This window comes from Daphnia pulex, chromosome 6 (assembly GCF_021134715.1).
Source record: "Daphnia pulex isolate KAP4 chromosome 6, ASM2113471v1".
NCBI lineage: Eukaryota > Metazoa > Arthropoda > Branchiopoda > Diplostraca > Daphniidae > Daphnia > Daphnia pulex.
Window position 1 is genome coordinate 2,492,749 of NC_060022.1, and position 15,173 is coordinate 2,507,921.

At 40.0% G+C, this 15,173-nt stretch overlaps 3 protein-coding genes and 1 long non-coding RNA gene across 5 annotated transcripts; 1 reads left to right on the top strand and 3 right to left on the bottom strand.

Moving 5' to 3' along the window:
* Positions 1-62: 62 nt before the first annotated feature.
* LOC124195656 lies at positions 63-923 on the bottom strand. The gene is made up of 3 exons (XR_006875344.1): positions 869-923; positions 697-809; positions 63-103 (listed from the first exon to the last, which is right to left on the bottom strand). It is a non-coding gene; the product is annotated as an uncharacterized LOC124195656 (long non-coding RNA).
* Positions 924-2,437: 1,514 nt separating this feature from the next.
* LOC124195649 (inhibitor of Bruton tyrosine kinase-like) lies at positions 2,438-7,531 on the bottom strand. The gene is made up of 14 exons (XM_046590160.1): positions 6,718-7,531; positions 6,339-6,649; positions 6,237-6,269; positions 5,962-6,171; positions 5,769-5,899; positions 5,618-5,708; positions 5,483-5,547; positions 5,132-5,420; positions 4,543-5,076; positions 4,271-4,468; positions 3,896-4,212; positions 3,486-3,828; positions 2,776-3,411; positions 2,438-2,698 (listed from the first exon to the last, which is right to left on the bottom strand). The coding sequence occupies exons 1-14, from the start codon at positions 7,175-7,177 to the stop codon at positions 2,510-2,512; spliced, it is 3,807 nt and encodes a 1,268-aa protein (XP_046446116.1). The 5' UTR covers positions 7,178-7,531; the 3' UTR covers positions 2,438-2,509.
* A 7-nt stretch (positions 7,532-7,538) lies between these two features.
* Positions 7,539-9,110, top strand: LOC124195653 (neuferricin-like). Its single transcript, XM_046590166.1, has 4 exons — positions 7,539-8,086; positions 8,169-8,309; positions 8,371-8,557; positions 8,624-9,110. The coding sequence occupies exons 1-4, from the start codon at positions 7,708-7,710 to the stop codon at positions 8,787-8,789; spliced, it is 873 nt and encodes a 290-aa protein (XP_046446122.1). The 5' UTR covers positions 7,539-7,707; the 3' UTR covers positions 8,790-9,110.
* Positions 8,962-14,198, bottom strand: LOC124195650 (FYVE and coiled-coil domain-containing protein 1-like). Of its 2 annotated transcripts, none has more exons than XM_046590163.1 (5): positions 14,024-14,198; positions 10,735-12,030; positions 9,786-10,661; positions 9,516-9,724; positions 8,962-9,449 (listed from the first exon to the last, which is right to left on the bottom strand). In XM_046590163.1, the coding sequence occupies exons 2-5, from the start codon at positions 12,022-12,024 to the stop codon at positions 9,134-9,136; spliced, it is 2,691 nt and encodes an 896-aa protein (XP_046446119.1). In that variant the 5' UTR covers positions 12,025-12,030; positions 14,024-14,198; the 3' UTR covers positions 8,962-9,133. The 2 variants fall into 2 exon arrangements, with proteins under 2 accessions (XP_046446119.1, XP_046446118.1); XM_046590162.1 differs by lacking the exon at positions 14,024-14,198 and adding an exon at positions 12,098-12,615.
* Between the last annotated feature and the right edge of the window lie 975 nt (positions 14,199-15,173).

The following is a 15,173-nucleotide window of genomic DNA, read 5'->3' on the forward strand; positions in this document are numbered from 1 at the left end:
CCAACCTCTACACCACACCACACGTTTTACGTAATGATTTCCGTGACCTTCGAAGCAAACTGGCCTATCTTTCTGCAGGTTGACGTCGCTGATGAGGATGGGTCTACAACAAACAAAATCAAAATGAATACCAAATGGTTTTTAACAAAACATGTCTCGTTCTCACACAACCTCTAAAGCACTGCATAACACGTTTAACTTCATATTTAATGTGACCTTCGAGCGCGAAGGAAGGACCTGCAAACTGGTCTTTCCTTCTGCTGGTTGATGTTGCTGGGAATTGGAATGGGTCTACAACAGGTCAACAAGACAACAACCAATATCAAAAGGAATATCATGGTTATATCTTAAAACTCGCTTTGCAAATAGCATTTGACGTTGGAGAAATAATTTGGGAATGATTGAAAAAATGACTTGACATGTAAAAACTAAAAAGGTCTTCCATACGGTCAGATGCTATTGAGACTTTGAGAGTCAACAACGCTTCATTGATTTTTCTATTCAAATGAATTCTTGCAGGAGATAAGCTTCAGTTTGGCGACCCATGAACTGCACAAATTTAACTATACCAACAAATTATGACTATTACTAACTACTATAACTACACCTATAACACACTATAACTATACCAATAATAAATGGCATTATTCAAAAGTAACATAAATACAAATCTTCACATAAAAACTGAACACATACCCATGATTACGGACTGGTAATACGATGAAGAAAGCTGGTGACAGATAGCGCTCTGCAGTTGTTGCCGTATCGAAGCTGCTCACTCGACTGAATTCTTTCCGCCTGTTCTCTCTCTTTTTATACGATTTTTTTCTCATCCTGATCCACCTCTTAAGCCTTGCGGATATTGTACCTGCTTGATAATGATGTAACACGTGTCGTCCTCACCCAACCTCTCCGCAGTTGCATGACACGTTTTACGTAATGATCTCCGTGACCTTCGAAAGAAAAGGACATGCAGGTTGACGTCGCTGATGGGGATGGGTCTACAACAAACAAAATCAAAATGAATACCAAATGGCTGAGCCTTGCGGCTATTGTACCTTACTTAATAATGATGCAAAACGTCCAGTTCTCACCCAACCTCTACACCACCGCTTTGACAGTTTTACACGTGCTGTTCCCTGCGACCTTCAAGCGTGAAGGACATGCAAACTGGCCTGCACGTTGAACTCTACAATGGGAATTGAAAAATATTTAATAAACACTGCATTAGTTGGATCATGTTGATCTCCTTCTTTTTCTTTTCCATGGACTGCATGTAGCAGACCGATACGTTAAATTATTACCAATTCCCGTGGAAAAAATTCATTTTTGAACAAATGGAACTGTCTACCATATGTTTAAAAGATTAAGAGGAAAAAATTGTTCTGTTAAGTTTAAATTAAAATTTTGATTGTACAAGAGTAGAACAGAAAACTTTTCAATAAATCATAAGACAAAATTTGAATAAAATGTTCTGTAAATTAAAATGAAAATTTCTTTCCTAGTTAAATCAAAAAGATAATTACAAATTGGTTCAAACTGAAGATTCAGATTTGTCTTAACAGAAAAATGATAGCAGGAAATAGTTTGATTACTATGTTAATAATTTTCTACATATTGTGAAGGTTCTACTATCTACTTGTTACTTGAACACAGCAATATAAAATAAAACCATACAACATTCCAGTTACAAATATTTTAAATCAAATTAGCATTTCCAGTTGCTGTTACATTTTACATAACACACACTTACTGCTTGCATCAGCTGCAGGTCAACTGGAACTACCTCTCACCAGCTAGCTGCAATAGAATCATCTGCATGAAAGACGCAGCACGCATATCATGAACTGGGACCAACATGAAATTAATCTTTAGCATCAATAGACATACTGTATGGTAAACACATTCACCTGATGTACAATTATCTTTCACCATCATAGTTAAACATGTCACATTGAACAGTAACATCTATCTACTGTGTAAATGTGAACCTATAACTGATGTGTAATTGATCTTCAACATCAATGGACATGCTGTATGAAAACCAAATTGACTTGAAAATTCTTTCATTCACTAACTCTCTATCTTCACAACAACGTTCACTTTGCACATGTCGTCAGAATAGCGATCAGAAACAGTCATGTATAACCTAAGGGTAACAAAGATGGACTGATAAATCACATTTTCAGTTGGCCTTGAGGGGAAAAAACAACATATGTCCATGCTGGGGTTAGTGACCTACCAACATCAAAAAACAAATAACTGTGTTGATAAATGTTCACAGGGATGTGCAAACTGCAAAGTAACTGAAAATGACTAATTTGACAGGAAAAAAATTAACAAAGGCTACGATAAAGCCATCTAGCGTTAGAAAAAGGAAACGTATAAGTCACACAATTCGTTTGCGATTCGCAAAAAGATACAAAAAAAAATAAAATTACGGAAATGTTTCCATATTCGTCTTTAATAATCCCATACAATTTACAAAACAACAAATAAAAAAACAACATTAAATTCCACTATCAGACATAGAAAAACTTCTCAATTTGTTTTTAGACTTTAACGGACTAACTTTTCCTCCGGACCAGATAGGGACAGCTGCTGCTAATGGTAAAACTCTTTCCACCAAAATAAATTCGTCATCAATATGGTCAATGCCATAGAATTTTGTCAAATCTTCAATGGCCTTCTCTTCGATCTTCACATAAACGAAATACCTCGTATAAAAATTAACGCAAATATTTACGAGTAACATGAAGAATTCAATTTACTTACCAAAGTTAGTTTTAGCGGCTTTGTACTGATTTTGATCAAATTTTTTCGTTCAATTCTCTCTTTCGCAATAATACGTTGCAGGGGCACGAATTTTTCTTCATTTTCAGAAATTTGAGCTTTTGATGTATCTTGGGTTTTATCCGGACTTCCCCAAACAGAGTGTACTTTACTCTTACTGGGGCTATTAATGGGATCGTCACGACATATGATGGATTGGTCCATGGGATCCAAGGAAACAGTTATCCGATCTGCACATTGCGGTTCTGAAAAAGTACTCTTCCAAGCTAATGAAGAAGTATTCGGAGTAGCTATTACGGAGTTGTTTTCTTTAAATTTTCTTTGCTTTTGCGAAAGTTTTCGAAATTTTTTGCATTTCTCATTTTCTGGTGAGTTGGTCGCCTGGAAGATCGTTGCCACTTCAAACAGTGTCAGACTGTTTTGTTTTGCAGGAGTTTCATCGTGTTCATTGACAGGTGAGCTAGCGCCGATATTGCTATCAGTCTCCTTAGAACGAACACCCAGCAACACTTTATTGTTATCTGGGATTTGAGCTTTAGAAGGAGAAGAACTGGGATTTAATTCTTTAATCGGAGTTTCAAAGCTTAGAGACTTGTTCCGTTTCTTTGGTTTGTCGACCTAAATTAACATGTTAAAATTGTTTTCTTATCTTACGCTTGCCACGAAAATTCTTATATTACATATTTACTTACCTTTGACCAAACTTCCTTTTTCAAGCATACCGTATTTTCGATATTCGGGTTTACATCACTTGTTAACGGTGAACAAGGTTCACTTATTTGCAACTGATGAGGATGTTTGAATTCGCTCCCTTTTTTCCCCGATTTTCTCCGCGTTTTTTTTCTTTTGACATCTCGTTCTCGATTAACGGAAGCTAAATTGACGTCTTCGAGTGATTCAGTGATCGTGAAAATATCCAAATCGTCAGAAGTGAGGTGTTTGGATGGAGTTGGAAGTCGACTAATTCTAGGAATGAACTGTTGGTAGAAATGTGTTAGTTCCTTCATGACTTCTTCACTAAGGCAATTCCATACTCTATGGATCCAAATATAAAACACGCATAATTTAGTATATTGCATTTTAACATAAAACGTAAAGATACCTCAGTTCAATCACGGCTGGTAGATTGCAACATACAAAATGCATGCATGAAATTTTCAGCTGAGTAGCGTTATACTCTGCTGCAAAATCAAGAACTTTCCCAACGTTCTTTATTGAAAGTAATCCAACAAGTGCTGATTCGCATATTGAAACCAAACGAGGAATCAGAAGGAGATCGGCCGATACCAAGCAATTGCTTATCCATTCCACATCTTCTGATTTTTCCACCTTTGAAGCTTTATCTTCGTAAAAGTAGTCTAAAATAACTTCGAGAACCAATGAATGAATAGGAAGGGGGATCTTTTTCGAAACTACGCTCTACAAAGGAAGAAAATTTAAAAAAAAATTCGAATTACAACGTCGATAAGTTATTCACCTCAATCCAGGCGTAGCTGAACATACTTCGGAAATAATCCGACCGAGCAATCAAAACAGCGCGATGTGCATCAAACTCTTTACCGTCGTTACTAACAATCTTAGTATCATAGAAATCGTCTCCGGAAAACCGATTCCATTGTTTCGGTTGAAGGTATAAGCGATCATTGCGAATCAAACCAGTATTTGCAATGTGGGCCTAAATTTAAATGCAAGTATTTGAGATACGCAATAAAACTGAGACTGAAATGTTCAATGAGAAATAATTATTACCTTGTCCAATATTTCCGCCAGTTTTCGAAGTCCTACATTTTTCGCATGAAATTGTACCATTCGAAGGACACGTGACAATCCATCTCGTTCATTTGACTTCCATTCCTCGCCTTTTACTCTTTTCAGCTCTACGGCGCTAGGAAGATCTTCCGCATAGTTGTCCTTATCCAAAGGTTCCTCCAAAGGTAACTTTAGATTCCACTTGACGGCTTCAGTTTCGAAGATGGCACAAGTGCCAGTGTATATAAATTCCAATATTAATTCAAAAACTTCTGCTGGGACGTCGGTGATGTGGACAGTTTTGTTATCATTTTTAAAAGATAATGATGAAGCACAGACATTCTGGTAGAAAGCGTTGCAACTTGCAGACAAAACAAAACGATGCGCAGCAAACGTTTTTGATCCCACAAGAAAAACGATATCATGTGTTAGATCATAAGGATCAGCATCCTGAAGAAGTTGTTTCAAATCCGTTTGCAATTGGGAAGGAGGAATGCAAATCTGAGCATCTTTCATTTCAGCGCTAGGAAGAATCTAAGAAAAACACGGAAATTAAGTGCAAGAAAGATGAAAATTTGCAAGCACTTACCTGAATTACAGCAAAGTTTTTACCAGCTGGATCACACACAATACTTGTCGCACGATAAACTCCAGGTATTCTCTGAATTTGAATTCGAATCAAATGTTCCTGCTTATGAAGCTCTATTCGTGAGACATTTTCTTGAGTAGCACAATGAGCTTCTGTTTTGCGTTTGCTAACGAACCTTTTCCCAATCGTACCAACAAAAGCTCCACCTTCTATGTTGACAAGTACAATGGCATTTTTGCAAAGTGAAACATCCTTTATAATGCAAAACGGGCTACCGCGAAAAGCACATCTAAAAATTTTGCGACGAGCAAATTAATCAGCGAAATTATTACTTCAACATCTTTCACATACTTTGTAAGCACCGGATGTGTTTGTGACCAGATATATATTTTTCCACTCTTCGTTAAAAGAAGAACCTGAACGCGTTCAAAATGGAATCAGTTTAAAGTTGTATAAATATGCCGAAAACTAATATGGCAATTTTACCTGAAATGGAACGCTTGTATCAGCTGCCAAATCTTCTTGAGAAAAATCCAATTTACCTCCTTCCATGACTATTTTCAATAAATCATATTGCCTAAGGAGAAAAATCCTTGTTTGGATATATGAACGTCACCGAAATTAATTGTAAAAGTACTTTGAAGCGATTTTGCGACACTGAAACTCATGCAACACAAAGACGTTTCCACCTTCTGTGGCGATTGCAGTTGCACCATCAGATGCTGCTACGTGAGTGATTGTGTAATTTTCTTCAGATAAGAGTGGAACCTGAATTAAATGCAATTAATTCCATTTCACAACTCAAGCAGATATTTGAAATGAATGTATACTCGTTTAGGCGTAATGACGGTTTTATCCCCTTTGATATGCCCAAGCGCTCCAGCGTTAAGCCCACAAGTGTACACATTACGTTGACACCAAAACACCGAATGAAAGCGGCTTGCAGAAATACCCTTGATAATGACTCCTTTGCTTTTGTCTTCAAACCGGGTAATAACTTTAGGGGCGACTAGTTGATTCGGAGGAGGATTGTGGCCTAGCTGAAGGAGGCAAAATAAATGGATAAGTTAACGGATTATTATGTTTATAACTGCGTAAAACTTACTTGATGATACATATTGCTGCCAAAGGACAAAACCTTGTAGATTGAAAAATATTTGATAAATAAATGCCATTTTCGTAAATAATGTATAATCAACCAACTTACATTTCCACCTTCAGTTAAAAGGATTGTATGATATGTTCCCAAAACTGCCTCCAGGATAACTGCAGACTTTTTCACTTTGCTGTTTGAAGAGTTTTCAGCATCTATGCTGATTTTCTGTGGAATTATAACAGTGGCTTCTGAACCAAGTCCTAGTTTGCCTCCTTGGCCAATTCCACAGGAAAAAGCTTGGCCTGATAATGTCAGAAACACTGAGTGGAATTTGTTCATAACCACCTTCTTAATGCCACCACTTCCTTTAGGAAAAATATCCAATAATTCTGGTAATTCTGGACTTTGTTGCTTTCCAAGTCCTGTAGAAAAAGAATAGGAATGAATATTGATTTTTTTTAAATTTATTTAAAAAAAAATTGCATCTTACCAAAATTTGAGTTTGATCCCCACACATGTACTTGAGATGGGAGATTAGCATCAAGTTTATTCAAATCGGATCTGTCTTGAATTAAATGGTCAAATGGAGACATATAGTCATTATCTAATGGATGAAATAAGCTAGCATTATTGTGCAGCAAAGCTCTTGCAGCTTGTAATTGCCCATAATAAAAAGTTCTATGTAAGGCAGAGTACCCAGACTCTTCATCTTTAGCATTGACATAGACATCATGAGAAAATAGCCAATGCAGAATTTTCATTTTCCCGAGTGAAGCTGCAACTTGTAAAGCAGTTCTTCCTGATGAGTCTTTATTGCTGGCTATGTTACAGCAGGTTGGTAAAAGTTTCATAACCATATCCTCAAATTCATCACCAGCAGCGATGAAAACTGAAAATATGCTATCTGCATGTTTTCTTGAAGAACATTTTGTTGTGCATTCTTCCCACATGTTTAATGCTGTTGATGATCAAATATATGTTATATGTTCTATCTCAACAATAGAATTATGTTTAAATGAATAGCCTTTTAGTCAGACATGCAATTCAGTTTAGGAATTAACCTTTGGGAAATGGATAAGCTGTCACTTTTTGAAACGATTTTTTTTACTTAATATTCACAACTGGGTATGCCTCTATATAATGCTTGTTTTTAGAATCTTGATCAATCTTGTTGAGACTTACGACTGTTGACTATTCGTGTTCACTTGACGAAAATTCTCCCAAATATGATGACGGAACTCTTTGTTTACAAGGTTTCACTGCCATCTGTAGTCACTTGTGCGAGCTACTACAATTCGTAATTTTTGACACCAAGTCACAACAGCAGACAACAGAGACGTCAAAACATCTCAGTATTTTTTATTTTGTTATCAATTGCCTGCGGCCGGTAAGTGGATAGCGGAATTATCTAGCCTCGTGCTTGTATCAGGGTTTAAGTCAGATAAGTAACGAGACGCAGTCTGAATTGGAACTAACCACGATGAACAAGTTACTGAAGTTATCCTTAGCCGTACTTCTCCTTGCATCTGTGATCGCTTGGTTTCAACCAAATGTTTTGCATAATAATACCAAATATCTCCACGATGTTGCGGCAAAATTTCCTGCATTAGTATCTTTCTTCAAATGGTTCCATGGTTCTAAAGGGTCTACTACTTCAACTGATCATTCTGATCATGCTCAACTTAAAGAACCAACATCAGCACCTGTTGAGCCCACACGTGTCTTCACAAAAGAAGAGTTAGCGAACTACAAGGGAGAAAATGGGGGTGACATTTACCTTGCCATTATGGGTAGAGTATATGACGTCACCAGAGGAAGAGATTTTTACGGACCTGGAGGGGGTTATGCTTTTTTTAGTGGCAAGTATTATACAGTACATGAAATGTATTTAGTACTCTTGTATATTATGTCGCCAATAACTGTTGAATGTTGTATTTGTAGGAGTTGATGGTTCCCGAGCATTTGTGACTGGAGATTTTAAACCAGAAGGACTCATTGATGATATAACTGGATTAGGAAGCCAAGATTATATAGGACTTAGAGATTGGTTGGACTTCTACACAAAAGATTATGAATACATTGGTAAGTAATTAGTCCAAAAGTTTTGTTGTTATCATGTTTATGTAATATTTTCTATCTTCAGGTAAACTTCAGGGATTATTCTTTGATGCTGATGGGAAAACAACCGAATATTATCATGATGCTCAACAGTGGATAAAAGAGGCCTCTAGTCACAAAGAAGATGAAGACTTGTTCAAAGAGAAGTTTCCCATGTGCAATATTGAATACAAGCCAGAAGAAGGATCTCGCGTGTGGTGTTCGACAAAGAGGTAAAATTACTACATGTGTTATGAATGAACGTGTGTGATTAACTGATGCCATTTTGTCTTGGTTAGCGGTGGAATCAAAAGGGACTGGGTAGGATTTCCTCGCTCTCTCTACTCAGCCGATTCCAAAAATATTCGTTGTGCCTGTGCTCAAGAGGCTGATCTGAATGATTCGTTGCTTAAAGAATATCCCAACTGTCCAAAAGATGCAACTTCGTGCATGCTCCCAAAATGATCGTTCTTATATTGTTGAAATTTCCCTATATTTTGTTTTGTTCTTTTTACTAGTGTCGCCTTCAGTTGCTGTCCTTTTTCTGTATGTGCAACCGATTTATTGTTTTATGGGATGTCAGTGGGATTTATAGCGTATAGATTTGAAGAGAAAAAAAAAGGAATTGGACCAAAAATAACCACACACGTTCTATTTTTCAAGTCATCAAAATGTAAAACATAAAAAGATACGTCTTTTGTTGTTGAACCTTAACGGTCAGTTATTACTTGGCGAAAGGAAAATTTGAGAAAGAAATAATAAAAAAGAGCTTTTTTTTTCATAATACTTGGATGTTGATTAGGAAATGTTTAGCCGGAACCATTTGCGTTAGGATCGTGTTCGTCTACGTTGGAAACCAAATTCTGTAAAAGGTGCTGCAGAGCTGGGTGGGCGTGTAAAACATCGATTGGCAACGTTTCCAACACTTTCGAGACGGATTTTGACCAGCACACTTGAGCGTCCAACCGGGCAGAGAGATCATTCCAGCGGTAGGAACCTAAGTCAACGACTTTTTCCATAGTTAACGGCTCAGCTTCTTCTCCTGCCTTCCGTAGTTTGTTTAGTTCTTCCTTAGCTTCGAGCAAAGCTACAGTCTGAGCGTTAAGGCTTGCCAATAGTTGTTCTCTGTAGAGAAATGTTTTATGGTTCACAAATTTTTGATAACAGAAACAAATGAAGCAAGTTTGTTACCTTTCGTCATTTAGTTGATGCATGGTAGAATCTTTATCCAGAATCAAACGCCGCAGAACTCGCAACAGCTTCGACAGAACATGATCGGTTTCTTCGATTTGGTCGACCAGGGAAGCGGCTAAGCGCAACTCTTCATCTATTACTGGGTTGGGTTCTTCGCGGCCTTCAGGTGGACGACGACGAGTGAGATTGATGGCGTCACTCAGATCCTAATGCAATGTATAAAAATTAAATACAAATTTATCCAACAACAGCATTTTTGTAAACTACCTGTAAGCTGGTGCTTCCGACAAGCCGCTGAATCGGCTGTGTTTGTTCAGGCATTTGAGAATTGTCAGTTTCAGTTTCATTAGTATCATTTTCTAGATCAGCTGACATTGTCGAGAATTCGATCAGATTCGGCAGCTCAGCAGAAATATTTGAACTCTCTTCCTTAAAAGTCTCATTAGGGAAGACTAAAGCTTCTAGTTCAGCACGGGGTAAGGTGTGACTTTGCAAAATTATTTGAAGAAGTCCGTCCATGCGTGAGTGCAGCTTAACTAGATCTAATGCCGCTGCCGAAAGCTGAGCTCCTTGGGCCAGCAGAACAGAGCCCGTACGTCCTTCAGCTCCTTTCAAGTCGGCTTGCAGAGCAGCAAGTTCATGTCGTCTTTGCTCTGCTAACCGAACAAGATGTTGGCACTCTTCTTCTTTAAGCAACAAGAGTCGTTGGGCGTCGGCAAGTTGGGATTTCAGCAAGCCCATTTCGGATTCAGAGTCACGAACGGCTTCGTGCAAGGCGAGTTTTTCTGCTTGCAAGAAATCCATCATCTCACGGTTCTCTGATTCGCTTTCCTGGATCTGTTGCAAGAGTGCTTTTTCAGCTTGAAGGCTTCTGTCAAGTTCCAAACGTTGGGCGATCAGCGCTGCGTCCTGCGCCTCCAACTGTTCTTGTAAAACCGAAATGGTTTGCGACGAAGTCTGCAGATTGGTCTCCAGATGAATAAGCGAGTCACCGCGTGTGTGAAATTCTCGCTCGACACCTTCCATAGAATCCAGCATAGCTGCTACGCGTTGAGTGGTTTTTTCCAATTCCCGTTGGACAATCTGTCGCTCTTCCCGTTCTTCATCCAACTCTTGTTGAAGCAATTCAGCTTCATCTTTGCTCTGAAATTGAATAAACAAAAAGTTTTATTTAGTGAATTCGTTTGTTTTAGACCGCATAGTGTACAATAAATACCTGCATGAGCATTCGTTCCAGTTGACGAGCTTCCTCATTGTTCTGCTGCTGCCACGATAAGCTTCGAAGTTTATGGCAAGCTTCTTGCCCCTCTCGAACATCTTTATGAGACATTTCAGTCTGAGCAGATTTCTCCATGTAAATTACTGTACGCGGTTTCATAATTGGGCCCGGCAAAGTTGGGCTGCTCAACTTCTTCATGGGTCGTGGCAGAGTAGCTCCACCGTCCATTCGAATGCTGGAAACTGGTTCGGGTTCTCGTACCGGTTTTGGAAGACAAGGTCGATCCTTGGTTGGTTTTCGGCGAGGCAAAGTGGCAAATTTATCTGCTGTGGCTTTTGTCTCGCGAGCTGCAGCTGTGATTTCCATGGAAGTACCACCACTCATCGACATCGATATAACTGGCGAACTGAGTTTGGGCCGACGACCAAGAGTGGCGAATCTTTCGTCCGGTCGCTTAGGGGGCGTCGATGGTTTGGTGGGCGTCACTGGCTTATTGGATCGGATGACGGAAGGCTGTTTACCAGAAGCTAGAAACGACTTTGCTGCCGGAGAATTGGTGCTGGTAGAAATGACGCTACTACTGCGTCTGGGAGTCATGGGACTTTCTGGTGTTTTTGCCTTGAGAGTGGAGGGTTGACGGGTCAGTCCAATCGGCTTAGGTGGAACTGCGGGTCGTGAAGAAGAAGGAGAACAAGATGGTGGTTTTCGTATCGTTGATGGAGTAGTAGGTTGGCTATGTGGGCCTGATACAGACACAGTTCGCCGGGTGGCAAACGGGGAAGGCGAAGAATATCGACCTTTGCTAGAGCTCGTGTTATCAGTATAGCTTGAACGAGGTGCCATTAGCCTCTGTTGATCTCTGGATCTGGAGCTGGAAGATGTCCGGCTGGACAGAGTGCTGCTGCTTCTTGGCAACATACTTCTAGTAATGGAAGGCTCATCAGGTTTGTAGTACGATTGAGAAAGAGAAAGTCTGCTCATTTCTTCCTCTGGTTTATAATACGATTGTGACAGAGAGAGCCTGCTCATATCTGGCTGGACATCTGGCTCAATCAAGACGGTAGAATCTGCAATGCTGGAAGTCAGGCTACAATCGTGGAATTTGAGATCAGCAGTGTTGGTCTCACTGAGATCCTCCAAAGCGGAGTGCATTTCACTGTCCTCCCCATCACAGGAAGACCCTTCATCGTCACCCAAGATGACCTCCGATTCCAGAAGATTGTTCAAACTTGGCAGCCTATGAACATGCTCTCTGTGGGGTGACATGGCTATGGTGGGTTCCATCATTATTGCCTGCAATACAGAAAAAAAAAAGATGTTATCAAAGAAAGCACGAGAAAAGGTTGTGGGTTTTCGTTACTATTCGCGTAAAACAAGCCGACACAACCATAGTCATGAAGTCATTTTTGGGGGCAAGGTTGAGATCGTGAGTAACGAATTGCGTGAGTTGAGAACCTAGAGCGTGATATCAAATTTACACACAAAATTCTCCTGCTGCTCAATGATCCCGTCTGTATGGCTAGTGTGTTCGGCGTGCTGGTTGTGTATATTTTTATTGTATTCTTTCGAATCGACAATGGCCGCATGGTGGATAGAAGAAAAAAAACAAAAAACTAACGCCATCCGCCCCGAGTCACGCAAGAATAAACTGCCTGAGGCTAGAAAAATACGGGAAATATTATCGCCGTTTCGTAAACGATAAAATCTCACTGTGAAATCTCAATTTGTGACCAGTACGAAAGAGACAAAGAGAAAAGAGTACCGCAACTATAATCACGAGCGCGGCCGCACACACACATTTTTTGTTGTTTCCCTTTTAAAAACAGACGACGCAACAACATCCGCAGCCGGGAGGCGTGCTGCGTATAGAACCGAACATAACGTGGGAAATAGACAACCCCCTACTTCACTCGTTTTCTTTTTTTTTTTCCCGAAAAACTTCACCTCGTAATGATTTCCTTTTCGCCCCTTTCCGATTCCCATTTGTTATCAAAAACTTTTCTCTTCCAAGGACGTGCTAAGGTATAATAACGTTCACTGTCAGCAGTGTCTTTTGTTTGGTATCTATAGCGTTCAGATTTTGTTCTTGTTCTTTTAGAAATGGTGGTGGCGTGACTGCGGACCGATCCGGACTGCTGAACGATGGTTCAGATAGCTCAGGGGAAATATTCGCATCACATCCACACACAAAAAGGGGAAAGGGACATCGATTTCTGTCAAAAACCACCGGGTTGGAGAGAAGGATAAAAATAAAAGTGAAATGGAAAGAAAAACAATCAGGTCATGGGAAGGACGACTATAGTAGACAGTTGATTTCCACGGTGATTTTACGCATATTTCTCGCTGCGGGTAAAAGAGCCGATTGTTGTTGTTTCGAAACCCCAAAGCCAGTGGATAATACATGCTCACTCGTCTTTGATAAACTTGACGTTTTAGGTTACAGCTGATTTGTTTCTCGGATGTAACAGAATGTATATGATACAATGATGTCTTATATATATGTGAGAGTGCGGGAGCGTGAAGGATAATTCGCTACGGGAGAAGCGATTTGAGCTATCTACGGTACGTATCCCGTTGCGTGGAAATCGGATAACAGCTGTACAAACAGAATTCTTTTTTCTTTCCAGTATACCATAGGGACACACATAGGAAGAAGAACTCAACCCCAATGGGCAGCCATTAAAAATAACCGGATACCAGTCGCACAAAGGGGGCAACAAGAGGGGGGAACCGTATGAACGCCCTTTGCTCTCTCCCTGTTGGTCGAAAAGAAAAAAAAGTTAAAATAACTAAATCCCATCATGTTGGAGCTTCGTCTAAATCTTTGCCTAGTCATCGAATCGTGAACGATGCAGGTAATTGGATGTTTATGCAAAGTCGATGCCTGCAACACGATCCTCGTGTATCCAACATGCTCACAGACGCATTAAAACATACTACGACAAAGAAGTTCACCGTAAGGCTTCAGTCTAAGCTTTAACTTGATTACGACCTGCACACGCGCCTCTTTAAATATTTAACTGCAGCATTCTGTTACGACATAGTTTGGGAACAAAAAAGATGATGTGAATATATGAATGTAAACACTATGGTCAATGGGGACTAGCGAGGGGGGGGGGAGAGAAATGCTATGCATGGAGTGCGCATCCAGCAGACTCGAAAGATCTGTGTGTTGGCCGACATCTGTCGTTTTTCCCCCCCACACACTCAAAGAAAACTAGTATACCGGGGGAGAAAACTTTTGGATTTCAACTTGGAACGCGAAGAAATGATGACAGTCACTTACTTGTTTTGGCAAGTTGAGTTGTTTGAATTGTGGTGTTTTTCCCTCGGTCGGCGGCTGTACAGATTCAAGGAAGTAGTAACATGTTTCGTTAAACAAGTCGGGAGACTGTGTGTGCAGGGAAACGTCAGAACGGGTCGGTTTTTCAGTTTGTTGTGGCCGCCATCAGCGGCGGGGATGGGGGTCCTTGGCTGTATGGGGGAGGAGCTTAGTCGATGGGGTTCGGCAACTCCGAAATTTGCCGCTCGCTGCGCATATCGGGTTGTTGGAATGGATAAAGGCCGCGCCACAGAAAACGGGTGTTGTATTGTGAGTTCCTTCACCCAGTTATTATATTACGTAAACAATAGCCAACCCTAGTCATTACACGATTTCCGCCGAGTGCCGGTCCACAAAAATTCCAATAATAAACCGTCGATTGTTCCGGTCGAAGCTTTCACTTCCATTCTCTTATGTTGTTGTTCCTTTTTGTGTCTATAGTTTGTTATTTATTTGAAACTTTTTTGTTTCGTCGGCCGGTCAGGGGAATGGGACCACAATTTGTGGTTCGCGCAAGCTCCATTTTGAGCTGCCTACACATGCTGTTCCTCGGGGATGTATCGATTTATATTTCCCTTTTTTGTTACCATCGGTTTGCTGAAGAAATAGAGAGCTGCTGCATTGAGGAGCTCCGCGGCAGAAGGCTAAAAGGGTGTAATAATAAGACAGCACAGCAGACGCGAGATATATACGTATGTAGGTGGAGAGAAAACCGGTGATAAGAGCAGCGCAGCCATTTGCTCTCAGCTAAAGAAAACAGTTGAGTCGGTCGACTTGTGAGAGTTAATCATGTCAACGACCATGGCCTCCGCACATATATACACATTTTGGAAACAGCTGTAGGAACCGGCAGTAATTGCTTTAGCTCATCTAACGTCTTTGGCTTCAGGGGGGAGAGAGAGACTCTCGGGAAACGCACCCAAAAACAGGAAATTTGTTTTTTTTTTGTCACATGGCTCTGCGTGTCTGACGAGGGTTAAAAAAGAAAAAAAAAACGAAAATCATGTTTTAAAAATAAACTTTTCATTCTAATAATGAATTATTTAATGAGGTTGTCTGGAGAGACACGTGTAAAGGTGTTGACGGACTGAATTGGGGTTTTTTTTTAGATATC

What these genes read in the sequence shown, in the direction of transcription:
- LOC124195650 (XM_046590162.1), bottom strand. Translation starts at nt 12,133, where the DNA reads ATGACTATGGTTGTGTCGGCTTGTTTTACGCGAATA. An exon ending in CGGCTTGTTTTACGCGAATA is followed by an intron (nt 12,031 to 12,097) that starts GTAACGAAAACC and finishes TCTGTATTGCAG; the next exon opens with GCAATAATGATGGAACCCAC. An exon ending in TCGGAAGCACCAGCTTACAG is followed by an intron (nt 9,725 to 9,785) that starts GTAGTTTACAAA and finishes ACATTGCATTAG; the next exon opens with GATCTGAGTGACGCCATCAA.
- LOC124195649 (XM_046590160.1), bottom strand. Translation starts at nt 7,177, where the DNA reads ATGTGGGAAGAATGCACAACAAAATGTTCTTCAAGAAAACATGCAGAT. An exon ending in TGTCGCAAAATCGCTTCAAA is followed by an intron (nt 5,709 to 5,768) that starts GTACTTTTACAA and finishes TTTTCTCCTTAG; the next exon opens with GCAATATGATTTATTGAAAA. An exon ending in ACACATCCGGTGCTTACAAA is followed by an intron (nt 5,421 to 5,482) that starts GTATGTGAAAGA and finishes CAAAATTTTTAG; the next exon opens with ATGTGCTTTTCGCGGTAGCC.
- LOC124195653 (XM_046590166.1), top strand. Translation starts at nt 7,708, where the DNA reads ATGAACAAGTTACTGAAGTTATCCTTAGCCGTACTTCTCCTTGCATCT. An exon ending in GGGTTATGCTTTTTTTAGTG is followed by an intron (nt 8,087 to 8,168) that starts GCAAGTATTATA and finishes TTGTATTTGTAG; the next exon opens with GAGTTGATGGTTCCCGAGCA. An exon ending in GTGTGGTGTTCGACAAAGAG is followed by an intron (nt 8,558 to 8,623) that starts GTAAAATTACTA and finishes TGTCTTGGTTAG; the next exon opens with CGGTGGAATCAAAAGGGACT.